Source organism: Anas platyrhynchos, chromosome 33 (assembly GCF_047663525.1).
Source record: "Anas platyrhynchos isolate ZD024472 breed Pekin duck chromosome 33, IASCAAS_PekinDuck_T2T, whole genome shotgun sequence".
Taxonomy (NCBI): Eukaryota; Metazoa; Chordata; class Aves; order Anseriformes; family Anatidae; genus Anas; species Anas platyrhynchos.
The window spans coordinates 6,930,690-6,943,841 of record NC_092618.1 but is presented as its reverse complement, the minus strand read 5'-3'; the positions used below and the strand labels follow the sequence as shown (position 1 = coordinate 6,943,841).

General features: G+C 54.0%; 1 protein-coding gene and 1 long non-coding RNA gene across 4 annotated transcripts; one reads left to right on the top strand and one right to left on the bottom strand.

Moving 5' to 3' along the window:
• Positions 1-90: 90 nt before the first annotated feature.
• Positions 91-3,823, top strand: LOC140000336 (maestro heat-like repeat-containing protein family member 7). The gene is made up of 9 exons (XM_072030184.1): positions 91-282; positions 644-782; positions 1,048-1,185; positions 1,364-1,540; positions 1,897-2,052; positions 2,322-2,423; positions 2,633-2,735; positions 2,928-2,987; positions 3,647-3,823. Exons 1-9 carry the CDS (start codon positions 140-142, stop codon positions 3,778-3,780), a joined length of 1,152 nt encoding a protein of 383 aa, XP_071886285.1. The 5' UTR covers positions 91-139; the 3' UTR covers positions 3,781-3,823.
• Positions 3,824-9,997: 6,174 nt separating this feature from the next.
• Positions 9,998-12,997, bottom strand: LOC140000357 (uncharacterized). Of its 3 annotated transcripts, none has more exons than XR_011805493.1 (4): positions 12,982-12,997; positions 12,163-12,296; positions 10,739-10,867; positions 9,998-10,168 (listed from the first exon to the last, which is right to left on the bottom strand). It is a non-coding gene; the product is annotated as an uncharacterized lncRNA (long non-coding RNA). The 3 variants fall into 3 exon arrangements; XR_011805494.1 differs by lacking the exon at positions 12,982-12,997 and adding an exon at positions 12,799-12,813; XR_011805492.1 differs by lacking the exon at positions 12,982-12,997 and having other exon boundaries at positions 12,163-12,885.
• Positions 12,998-13,152: the final 155 nt, after the last annotated feature.

The window sequence follows — 13,152 nt, the reverse complement described above, 5'->3', positions numbered from 1 at the left end:
GGGGTCTCTTGGGCTCCAGAAGCCACCTGAAGCCAGCAGAGAGCAATGGAAGGGGCCAAAGTTTGATTGGCAGCTGTGACAATGGCTGCTGTCTGCTGGCAACACCATTCCCACTTTGTCCCCCAAGGTGCCAAAGACCATGGAGTGCATCAGGAGAAACCTGGGCAGCATCCACACGGCATCGGCGCGGCAGTGCCTGGACTCCCTGCTTCTCCAGATGACCAACATGATGCCCAGGGACGAAGCCAAGAACTTGCTGCAGTTCTCTCCGCCACGTGACAGGTCCTGGCCTTAACATCCTTGAGGGCTTGTTCCGCGTCGGGAGATGCACCTGGAGACTCTCTGCTTGCCACACCAATGGCAAAGAGCAGGACATCCCCAAGGAGCACAGCCCTCCTTCCCACCAATGTGTTCCAGCCCTACTGGGCCAGCCAGGGCTGCAGCAGCCCAGCTGTCCAAGGCAGCCCAGAGTCCCCCTGCCCCCAGGGAACACCAGCTCAGCCCCCTCCTGCCTGCCCAGGCTGGGCCCTCAGTGCTCCCCAAGTCACAGGGGCTGCAGGACAGCCTGGGTCCTCTGGGGCTGGCCCAGTTTGTGGCCCTGCGGCTGAGGCAGCCTCACTGACAGAGTATTCTGGGCTTGCAGCACTGACCTGGCCATGTGGGAGGTGATCCTGGCCATGCCGCAGACCTTGGAGAGGGTTTTAAACATCATGATGCAAGACTTGCCGCTGCGCAACTGGTGCACCGAAGTCACCAAAGACACCTGCATCCGTCGCTTGGCTGTGAGTTCCCAGATGAAACCTTGCTCCCAGCAGGGCTACGTGTGCCCCTTCAGGCACACAGGCACAGCCCTGTGCCCATCTACCCCCAAACTGCCAGCTCCCGCAGGACGTACGGACACATGGTCCCTGGGGCCGGCAAGCCCCCGTAGCTCCCCGCGCCTGGTGCCTCTTTGGTGCCAGCTGGCGCTGCCCCATCCCTGCCCAAAGGTGGGAGAAGAAGAGGCTGCAGGGGGCCCTGCCAGGCTCTCACTGCTCTTTCTTGCAGATGCTGGCCCAGGATCACATTTCTGAGGAGGACTTTGGTAACCCAGTGCACCTCCAGAGCTACCTGAGGCACCCAAGCCCAGAGATGCGCTTTTTGGTTCTGAAAGGGCTCTGCACCGTGTCAGAGAGCCCTGAGAAGGTGAGCGGGCCATCGTCAAGCAAAGCCATGTTGGCAGCCTGGGGCTTTGCTCTTCTGCCCTCCCGTCCCTCCCCGCTGCCAGGAAGCAAGGCAGGAGGCTGGTGCTCAGGAACCAGAGCCCTTTGCCCAGGGTGGTCTCTCACTGCCTCACGGAAGGGAAATGGTGTCTTTCCTACAGGCAAGGGAAATTCAGGTCTTGCTGCCACGCATCCAGGGGGCCCTGCAGGACACCAACACAGACGTGGTGCTGAAGGCCCTGCCTGTGCTGAAAAACGTGGTGGCTCATGTGGAGAGGTGGAAGTACGGTGGCCCGCCTCTGCTGCTGGCTGAGAAGCTCCTGCCACTCTTTGACCACGTAAGTGTGCTGCGGGAGCCCGAGCCCTCAGCTGGGCCCCCTGTAACGAGGGCTGCCCTTCAGCCCGGCCCTGTGGGCAGCACTCAGGCAGGGCCTTCCCAGTCTCCTCGTCAGCCCAGGCGCTGGGGAGCTCTGCTTGGGCATGGCTGGTGCGGCTGGTGGCGAAAGTGGGGTGGCTGGCGGGCAGCCTGCGATGGCAACCGATTGCCTTGCCCTTCACGGGCACCAGGCCTTGCAGCTGCCCCTCAGCAGCTCCTCTGGGAAGGATCCAGCGCTGAAGCATCTCACAGTGCTGGGAGCTCCCTTCACATCGGCCACGCTAATGCTGAAATTCCTCCTGTCCTCCTCCCTGCCAGGCGTCCAGCCAGGTGCGGGAGCACTCCATCTGCCTCTTCCAAGCCGTGGTGGAGAGTGTGCTGTGGCAAAGGACGAAGGAAATGAAGAGGACAGTTCACAGGAGCCTTCTCCCACTCTACTTTCACAGGAGAGACCAGAGTGAGAGTGTAGCAAAGGTACAGATCTCAGAGCTGAGCAGTTATGTGGGCAAGGGTGTGCTGATGCCACAGGGTTGCTCTGGGGGATCTCTGGCCGGCAGCATGAGCTGCCTCCGATGGTGGCTGTCCCGTGGCCTTGCCTTGGCCACTGAACCCTGTGCACGCTGCCCCCCACCACAACCTCCCCTAACGCGCTGGGAAAGGCTCGCAGCCCTGCCAAGAGGAGGGGACAGAGGGTCTCCTTCCCAAGGCTGTGCTGCTACCTCCCAACCTCTGCTGCTCCGCAGGCCTCTGGGGAAGCTCTCGCCGTGGCTGCAGAGTTTCTGCAATGCAAGGAGCTGAAGCGCTTGGCCCAGACAGAACAGACGTGGAGGATCGGGGAGTGCTTGGTAAGGACCCAACTTGGTTTGCCCCAGCTGGGCAAACGCGCCCGGCCAGAGCCCGCTGCCTGCAGCCGCATCCTCGCTCCCTTCCTGCCAGCACAGAGCCCCAGGGGGCTCTTCTGCAGGCCCCTCTGCCCTCCCTGCCCCCAGGATGCTGGAGGAGACCCTGGAGAGGGTGTGCAAGCCCCGTGACCCTGCGTTCTCTCTCTCTCCAGCTGCAGCAGGACAGAGGCAGAGTAGAAGAATACCTGCAGCAGAGCCAGCCCTACCTGCAGGACACTCAGACCGACTTGCGACTTGAGGCCGTCGGATTCATTGGTGAGCCCAGCCCCTGGGTCCCTCTTGGGGCAGCCTTTGGCAGCCCCAGGCACAGCCCTGTTGCCCCCAGAGCCCCCCGACTGGGCCCTTGCTCCAGGGTGCAGGAGGGGCACAGCCTGGCTGGCCAGGCCAGGGGCTGCGCTGCTGGGAGCGTGCTGGGGAGCGGGGCTCTGATGGGGTCTCTGTGTCTAGGTCTTGCTGCGAACTACTGCGAGGACCAGAGCAAGGAGAAGCTGAATGAAATCCTCAGCGGTGAGTGAGGGCAGTGGGGGGTGTGCTAGGGCTGGGGGGACAGCGGCAGGGGCCCCTGTGCCTTGCCCTGCTCCAGGGAAATGCTTCGGGGCGGAGGAGCAATGCAGCCATAGGAACGAGGGAGAGGAGACGGGGTAGCCTGTGGTGTCAGGGAATGGCCTCCCAGCCTGGAGCTGGGCAGTGCCGCTGAAAGGGTTGAGTGTCCCTGAGGAAGAGTCAGGGGAAAGGGCAGTAAGGCTGACAGAAGGTGGGAGCCTGTTGTAGAGCACGCAACCAGGACGAAGAGGGAGATGAGACAGCCTACAAGCAGCTAGGAGCAGGGTCACGATTGCTAGCCCTTGCTCTCATGGGGAAGCACAATAGCGAGAGGAAAGAGTCCAGGAGATTCCTGGAGTGTGTGAATCCTCCCAAGGGATGGAGGCAGGTGGTGAGGGAACCAGCTTGTGAAGGTGCCCCACTTGACCTGTGGTGCGCAGGTGGGGAAGGACTGGTGGCTGCATTTGGGACATTGCTGAGCAGCAGCTTTCAACGGATTCCTTTGTCCCTCCTGCTCCTCCTGGCCTGGGGAAGAGTTGAGTGGGGCTGGCATGGTCTGCAGGGGATGCCTGGGGATCTCTGCAAGGAGTGGGTTTTCATCTCTGCTCTTCTTTCTTTTGCAGTCCTCCAGCCTTTAGAGAAAGACCCGGAACCCATGGTCCGTTTCCTGGCAGTTGAAACCATCCTGATCCTGGTGTCAAGGCATAACGCAATGTCAGGACGGAGATTTCCACTGCTGTGTTGCTGCTGCCGCTAGCCCCGCAGCAGTCCTCAAAAGAGCAATATATATTTTAATAGAACTAGGTTGTTGTCTCGTTATTCCAGCAGCTCCTTCACAGTGACTCGGTGCCATGACGCTGAGCTAACTTGGAGGCCACCAAGGACGTCTTTTCCCTGGGCCCGGTGACTGCATGGCGCCTACTCAACCAGTGAAAGAGTCACAGAACCCTTGCGCTTGGAAAAGGGCCTTCAACTCAAGTCCAAGCGTCAGCTAACACCACCAGGCCCACCACAAAACCACGGCCCTTAGCGCCAAGTCCACGCATTTCTTTAATAGCTCCAGGCCTGGGACTCCAGCAGTGCCCTGGGCAGCCGGTTCCACCCTTTGCATGAAGAAATTCTTCCTGACATCCCATCCTGTGAGTCCACCTGTGGTAGGTGCGCCCAGGTAGAAGAACTGCTCAGCCTCCTGGCAGAGCTTCGGGAGGAGGTGGGCAGGCTGAGGAGCACCAGGGAGTCGGAGAAGGTTGAACTGTACTGTGCCAGCCCTGGGACAGATGCGTCAGGCAGACACAGCAGAGGAAATGGAGGATCCCCTACCCTCTGGCCATCAGGCAGAAGGAGTGCATCTCAGTGACGAAGGGATGGAAGTTTAGATCTGCTCGGGGCAGCAGGCGGACCCCTCCTTGCCTACCTCACCTTCCTTTCAGGTGCCCTGAAACAACAGACTCTGGAAGTAATGGACACACAAACGATGATGTGCATGAAGGTCCATCCAGGTTGGAGGGGTTTTCTAGGGCAAGTCAGCCTTCCCCAGTATCACGACCACCTCCATCAAGAAGAAGAGAAGGGTTACTGTCATAAGTGACTCCCTTCTGAGCAGAACAGAGGGCCGCATATGCCGGCCTGACCCAACCCATGGAGAAGTCTGCTGCCTCCCAGGAGATCAGGGTAAAAGATGTTTCTAGAAAGCTCACTCACCCCGTAAGGCCCTCTGAGCATCATCCATTATTGTTCTGTCCCCGGGGTTTTTCGGGGCCCGGTGGCAGTGCCGTCCCCTCTGTGTCCCCCTTCGCGCAGGTGACACCTCGGTGCTGGCCGGGCTGTACGGCCCCGCGGAGGTGCGGGGCTCAAAGGAGAGCCCCGAGAGGGCGACGCTGGAGGTGCTGCTGCGCCCCAAGTTGTGGCTGCCAGGTGGGGGCCGCCTGGGGGGGGGGGGGGGCTCGGGAGGGAGATGGGGTCGGGGCCAGGCTCCGAGGGGCGTGGGGGGGTCCGAGGGGGTGGGGTCCGGGAGTGCTCTGAGGGGTCTGGGGGTGCTCACAGGGCTCCTGAGGAACGGGGGGGAAACGGGGGGAGCCCTGAGGGGGGGCTATAGGGGTTTATGGGGCTCCTGAGGTGCTCAGAGGGCTCCGGGGGTGCTCGGAGGGGTTTGGGGATGCTCAGGGGGATCCTGAGGGGACAGGAAGGTAACAGGGGGAGCCCTGAGGAGGGCTACGGGGGGGCTTAGGGGGCTCTGGGGATGCTCGGAGGGGTTTGGGGGTGCTCAGGGGGATCCTGAGGGGTGGGGGGGTAATGGGGGGAACCCTGAGAGGGTCTTCGGGGGTGTTCAGGGGGCTCTGGGGGTGCTCAGAGAGCTCCGGGGGTGGTCAAAGGGCTCCCGAGGGATGTGGGGGTGCAGGGGGGAGTCCTGAGGAGGGCTCTGGGGGTGCTCAAGGGGCTCCTGAGTGGCAGGGGGTGTAATGGGGGGAGCCCTGAGGAGGGCTTTGGGGACTCTGGGAATGCTCAGATGGGTCTGGGGGTGCTCAGAGGGCTTCAGGGGTGGTCAAAGAGCTCCCTAGGGATGCGGGAGTGCAGGGGAGAGCCCTAAGGAGGGCTCTGGGGGTGCTCAGAAGGGTCTGGGGGTGCTCAGGGGGCTCCCGAGGGACGTGGGGGTACCGGGGGGAGGGCCTGAGGAGAGCTCCAGAGGGGAGCCCCCTCCCTGGGGGCTATTTTGTGACACTTTGGGGACACTCTGGGGATAATTTGGGGACAATCTGGAGGCACATTGGGGACACCTTGGGGGCTATTTGGGGACACACCTTGGGAGCTATCTGGGGACACCCTGGGGACAATATGGGGACACTCTGGGGACGCACCTTGCAGGCCCTTGGTGACGTAGTGGACGTCGATGTTGTCACCTGTTGTCACCCTGTGCCCCCCCCTCACCGGCGTGCAGCCCCCACTTGCAAAAGAGGCTGCGCTGGGGGAAGCCGCTGGCCCCCACCAGCTGCCTGATGACGTGCAGCTCCGCCATGCCCTGCGGGGACACGGGGGGGGGGACATGGGGCCACACACACACGGTGTCACCCCACCCCAGAGGGGGGGGTCCATGTCCCCCCCCAGGGGTTTCTGCACCCCCTCCAAGGAGCTCCCCACCCCCTTGCACTGCACATCCCAAGCCCATCGCAGCCCCCCCCACCCTCTTGTTCCCCCAATTGCCCCGTCTGACCCCCCCAATTGCCCTGTCTGACCCCCCCAATTGCCCCCCCGCCCCCCCCACTGCACCCCCGCCCTCCCTTTTACATCCCCTTACTCCCTTCTCCCCCCATTGCCCCCCCAATTGCCCCATCCCCAATTATTACCCCCCCAGTCCCCCAATTGCCCCCTCCAGCCCCCCCAAATTGCCCCCCATCCCAAATAATTACCCCACCAGCACCCCCAATCGCCCCCACCCCAATAATTACCCCAACCAGTCCTCCAATTTCCCCCATCCCCACTAATTACCCCCTCCAGCCCCCCTCATTAACCCCCACCCCCAATTGCCCCCCCAGAACCCCCTTCCCAACCAGGACCCCCCCCCAGCAGTACCCCCCCCTTCCCCAAAAAGACCCTTTTCCCCGGGCCCCTTCCCCGCGTCTCCATCCTGCACCAGTCCCGAGACCCCCAAGTACCGGGGCTGGGGGAGTTGGGGGGGGGGGGCGTCGGTCTTGGGGGTGCTCGGTGCTCCCCTGTGTCCCCCCCGCGGGGGGGGCTCAGCACTGCACCCCGTAGCGCTCGAAGTGGCCCAGGATGATGCCGAGCTCCAGGCGCACGGTGCCGGCGGCCCCGGTGCGCAGCTGAATGCGGTCGCCGTAACCGGGGTTGGGGGTAAGCGGTTGGGGGCCCCCCCCCCCCCAGCCAAAATTGGCTCAGGCGCTCCCGCCAGGTCCCCTGGGGCCGCCAGGTGACGCAGGTCAGTGCGTGGCACCCCGGGGCGCTGGGGATCTGGCAGGAGCCGAAGCCCATCAGCTCGCTATGCCCCAGGGAGCCCTGGTGCCACACCTCGAGGTGCAGCTTGGGTCAGCCTGGGGGGGGGCGACAAAAGGGAGGGGGCATTGGGGACAGTTGGGGACAGGTTGGGGACACTTTGGGGACACCTTGGCGGGTATTTGGGGACACTTTGCAGACACCTTGGGGACACCTTGGGGACACTCTGGGGACGCACCTTGCAGGCCCTTGGTGGCGTAGTGGATGTCGATGTTGTCACCCGTTATCACCCTGTGCCCCCCTCACTGGCGTGCAGCCCCCACTTGCAGAAGAGGCGGCGCTGCAAGTATATATAATCCTCTATACCTAGAGGATTGGTTATCTACTTTGATCAATCAAATTTGATGTATGTGATGCTGCTGGGGATGATTAGTATACATTGTGTGGAACAATGAGTTGGGTGAAATATTCTAGATATGGGAGTCCAATAATTGCTAAAAACTTGTTTATAAATCTTGCAGAGAATATTGTGAAAGCATTCTCTTCTGGTTCAATTGGCCTTGGCCAAATCTGAAAACAAGACACGGATTAATGATACTCAAAAGAAGATGAGGGATTGTGATATATGGAGTGGTAATTCGTGTGGAGAAAATGGTTGATATTAGTAAAGAAGGGGGAGATTTGGGAGTGTGGCCATGGGGCTTGGAAAGCCCTGTGGTTGAGATAAAATTAGACTCTTAACGAGGAGGCCATCAGGAATGTAAAAGAGTTTAGAGGGAACCAAGAAGGGTGATTCAGGAGACTCCATGCAGGCTCGGGTTTCTTGTTCTCCAGCCAGTAAGGCATGGAAGCTCCTGGGTGTTTGCTGTTGTTGTTACATTCAAAGTTGTTTGAGCAATGAAAAGTTGTTTTGAAAAGAACTGCTGTGGAGAGAAGGGGATAAGAGGGGAGCCTGCCCTCACGAAAGAAGAAGAAAAAAAGGCAACACGATGAAGTTACATCAATAAAGAAGCAGGAAAAAGAAGTGAAGAGGAACAGGCTGGCAGAATGGAGACCAGGACGGGAACAGGCATTTTGATTGCCTCATGAAGATAGGTTCGGCCAAACTCAGCAAACTGCTCAGAGAAGCTCGTACTGGAAACAGGCGCGCCAGAGCTGGAGAGAAGCTCGAGCTGAGAGAAGCGGAGCCAGCACACAACTGCCCCTCGCTGCTAAGCAGCTGCGCATTATGGGGAATCATACGTCCTTAGGAACAAAGACTGTCCTGGTCACCTCACAGCTTATTCTCCTTATTAACAATCGGACAGTTTATGATCCTGAAACATGGGACCAAACTGAGGTCAAGGTGTGGGACTCTGCAACAAGAAACGACAAGGTTGCAGTGGGATTGCTCGGCACCTGGCGAGCAGTCTCTGAGGCCTTAAAGAGCCCTGTGGGACCACAGTCAGAAACGTGTGGTTTGCCAGACTGTGAGGGAGCCGCGGGCTCCTTTACTGCTCCTTCTGCCACGCCACCGGCCCCTCTGCTGCTACAGCCATCGAAGGCTTTTGCTGTTACGCCCATGGTGACCTGGATGTGCCTTTTGGCCCAGGCCCTATGGCCTTGAGAAGGAGCTGGATATGCTTGTCTTCGATTTGGGAAGAACGGGATCCATAGGGCCTGAGGACCGAGTTGCTTGACAACATAAAGCAAGACATATTGTTCAAAAGGAATGGAAAACGGAGACTTGTTAGTAATCAAGAAAAGGAGTGGAAAATGGAGACAGTTGAGTCGTGGAACTTGGAGGATTGTTTGTTACCTTTCCTGATTGTACGTATGTATAGGCATACTTGGGTTTAGTATGTAAAGCAATGTTCTGTATATTTAGAATGTTTGATGTTCGTGTGTGCGTGCTGGTGGAGCGTAGACTCCCCGCACACCCAGCGCTGTTTACTTGCCTTTTATACCTTTTATAGCTTTTATACCTTTTAGAAATATTTGTTTTATAAATATTACAAAGTTCAGATTGAGTTGAGACCTCATGTATAACAAGGGGAAGAGCAGAGCTAAGAGCAGAGCTGAGCGCCTCCAGCCCCCATTTCTCGCCCCCACCCCACACAAAACAGCACCGGGGGGGGGGTGGTCCCAGAAAAGCTAGGGGCTGCTGGGGGGAGTCGAGGTGCTCTAGGGCAGGCGCAGAGGGAGCAGAGCAGCCCCTGAACCCCTCAGGGGGCCGATCCGGACCCTGTCCCGGTTACCCCAGAGCCAAACCAGCAGCCAAGCCCTCAGGCCCACCCCAGTGCTGGTGGAGACCCCAAAAACGAGGGGTCCAGACCCCTCCTGTCTCACAGGAGACCCCACACAAGACCTCAAAGACATCCCCTTTTGGGGACAATTCCACCTCTCTTGGCAAAACTTCCCACTTTTTGTAAACAACTCCCACTTTTTGGGAATGACTCCCCTTATTTAGGTAACAATGCCACCTTTTTGGGGAAAATTCCCCCGTTTTTGGGGAACAACTCCCCCCTTTTGGTAATAATTCCCCGTTTTTTGGCAACAATTGCTCCCTTTGTGGGAAAAACTCCCCCCTTTGGAGAAAAAATCTCAATTTTGGAGAAAAACTCCCCCTTTTTGGGGAAAAAATTTCCCCCAAAAGGGGGAATTGTTCCTAAAAGTATGTTGTTGTTACCCAGAAAGAGGGAGTTTTTCCCCCAAACAGGGGAATTTTCCCAAAAAAGGGGGAAATTTCCCCAAACAAGGGAATATTTTCCCCAAATGGGGAGTTGTTTCCCAAAAAGGGGAATTGGTCCCAAATAATAAATTAAATGTTAAGTTACAAAAGTTCACAGGCCATGAGATTAGAAATAAATCCCTTCTCGAGCTAAAAGATCTCTTTTTTTTTTTTTTTTCAGGAGCGGCCTCCCTGAATCTAAATAATCCTCTCACAGGCAGAACAGAGTGTGTCCGTTCTAACTCTTTATCAGATGTGGAAAAAGAGATCGAGATGACCAGTGCCTAAAAAAAAGAGGCACTCTCTTTTTAAGGCAGACTGATCAGCACAACACATTTTATCTGTTCTTAAGCACAAGCAACTCTAAGATAAATGGGTTCAAGGATCTTCAATGTGAAGAGTGAATATCCAGCGTATACCGGGAACACCTGACTTGGACCATGGACGCCTCACGCAGATTTCGGAGGAATTCGGACAACTCAGAAATCATCTTTTACAGGAAGAGACCAGAGAATTTGACTCAGTGTAAAACTGGCACAGGCAGAAATCTCCCCAATTACAGATGCTCAAGCGCATTAGTTAAAAAGAGATTAGAGTGTGACTAGAGAGAAGTCTCAAACTCTTGTTATATACTTAAATTTCTCTCCAAGGATGGAACAACCACTATCACCGTGCATGACTGGCTGTAGAGGGAGAGAGCAAGTGAAAGACTTAGAAAAGCACCTTCCCTTCATAGTCCTCCCACTCCCAAAATGGTTCTCAAGGAAAACTACTGACAGACTAAAGTTAACTGCTTTGAAAGGGCTGTGTGGGTGGACCCGTTGTCTTCAAGTTCAAGCTTTTTCCTGCAGAAACTGCCAACAATTATGCCAAATACAACAATGGTTTTGCAAGATGGATAAACGTCTTCCAGACTGAAAGGGAGAAGTCGTACTGTTGTTGTTGTCTGTGCACAGACACCTAAGCAGTAAAGAGCAATGCTAAACAACCACGATATCCCAGAACACACAAATACTGCGTAACAGTGACAGAAAGCGCTAGAATTCAAAACAAAAATTACCTCCACCAAATCGGTTTTGTCGTAGTCTTCTCTATGGTTGTAAATACACTGATTAATGACGCCATATACTTTTTCCAGGTGTTAAATGTCAAATCCCTTCGTTATCTTAGTGACAAAGCATAACAGTTTCTGAAGACAACAATGGAGCAAAACAACAACTTTAGAATAGTATAAGATCCTTTGAATACGCTCTATATGTTTTCAGAGGTTGAACAGTAACAATACAAGTGACAGCCTACTTTTTCTTACGCTATTAAATAAAATGTGACACTTCAGAGAACAGATTAAATATCCCATAAGATTTCAGCAGGGAAAATATGAGTTAATTTTTCATATTTCAGAGAAAGGAAAGGCTGAAATTTTGGACAATCTTTTACTACTAATCAATCACATCAACGGTTGTAATTGCAAGTCGACTGCTCCCAAAGCAGCAGGGAATGACACGATCCTCTTTGTAGGACAGCTGCTGCCACAGCAAAGCCACTGTTGCATTTCATTAGAGAAGCGTTGCAGCAGCGCGGGGCACTGTAAAAAGGCTGCAGATCTTGTAGATACAGCTGTGCCAGCTGGAAAAGGAAGCACCCTTAGGTGATTACCTTTACCCACGTGTGCCATGCCTACAACTCTGCTGGCAGAACAGATTGCTCAAACGCCCAGAGCAAAGGTGGATTAGTTTGCTCAGTCCTACCTTTAAATTCAGGGGTGGGTAAATAGCAAAGTGACTGCTTGTAGCAATCACCTCTCTCTCACACAGCCATTTCTATTACCAAAGATGCAGAGATGATAATCTCTGGCACAGCAACAGTGACAAGCTAGTGGCAGCACCTTCTTCCACTGCCACAGCTGTCCATTAGCAGTGTGAGCCTGCGAGTATGTAGCTTTAGGGAGCAGCCATACCAAATGGAAATACTACTGCCCCCTGGAAATAATGCTGCTTATCATCTAATCAGCAAACTCTGCCTCCCTCGTGTATATATATACACACACACACACTATAAGAACTTCTAATGCTGCACTTTCAAGGAATTTCAGAAAAGTAGTCACTTCTCCATGGCTAGCTAGTTTACGTCAACCTGCTAACTTCAGGTTTAAAATCATCACTGCAAGAAATAAAGATCCTTTTCAGGTTCTTAATACATCAAAGCATGAAAAAAAAATCCCCAAATAAAAGCCCTCAAACCCATCATTAAAATTACAAATCATTAAATGATATCCATAATAGTACTAGCAGGTTGTCAATGTGGTATTTTAAAATTCAGCAAGGCCTTTTATCTTAAAAATTAGGCAAAGAATCTGTCTCCTAAACTACAGATGACCAGAAGCAAATGGTAGCCTACAGAAATCTACACGAGGTATGGAAACTAAACAGTCACAGTGCATATGTCCTATTTGAGCATCAAAAAAAAAGCTGAAATTAGACATACTTTGAGCTCATAGCGATCCACGATAACTATGTAGTCTGTCTCTGTAGGAACTTGTACAGGGTTCTCATCACTTATCTGTTGCTGGTCTTCTTCCCAAGAATGTTCAGGAGTCACTGCTTGAAATGCCCAGGAATCTGGAAGGACACAAATTTCTTCAGTCAGGTTTCCTGTTTATCTAGAATACAGTCTCAGTGAAGTATCCTGTACCTGCAAAACAGTCTCTCTCTACAAATACAGAGACAGAATTGTTATCGTCTGCACTGAGAAATACTTGGCTTCTCCCTTCTTTCCAGCTAAAGCCACTGCTCCATAAAAAAACAGAAACTAAGACAAAAAAAAGCAAACAAAAATACCCACAAACAAACAAAAAGCACTAATGAAAAGGTTAATAGTGAAAAAAAATAGTCATGTTGCCAATTCAGGTTAGGGAACACATCTTAGAGTACAACATTAGGGCTTAAGTCTCCTATTCCACATGTTACTCTGGATCCACGCATCTTGAAGTGCTGCTTTTTCACCTAAGCTGCTCGTTATTGGAAAGCACCTCGTACAATAAAAGAGTGTCAGTGACTGCCTGCTTTCAGTTAGGTACCATTAGAAAAAAACACACTTTAGAATCAAAAAAACAGCACCTACAGAAACATGTGGGCTAGGCTTGCACAATTAGAGGAGCAACATCGTTATGGAATAAACTGTGTGATGATTTTTGAGAGCTGTAACAGAAAAAATAGAGTGAAATTGAAGGCTAAAGCTAATAAATAGTGCAATCCTCCTCAGCAAGAATAGGGTGCTAAAGGATCTGATGGACTTCTCCCTTACCATTTGAACTTGGATTTCCATTAGTTATAGTTCCCCATCTTGGTGTTGAATATCCACAAAGCTTAGCACTTTCCTTTTCAGTGTTAAGTTTAACTTGACAAAAAAATACCACAAGATTAACACAACTTGGTGGCTTAACAAATAAAGACACCATTCAAATTTTTCTCAAGG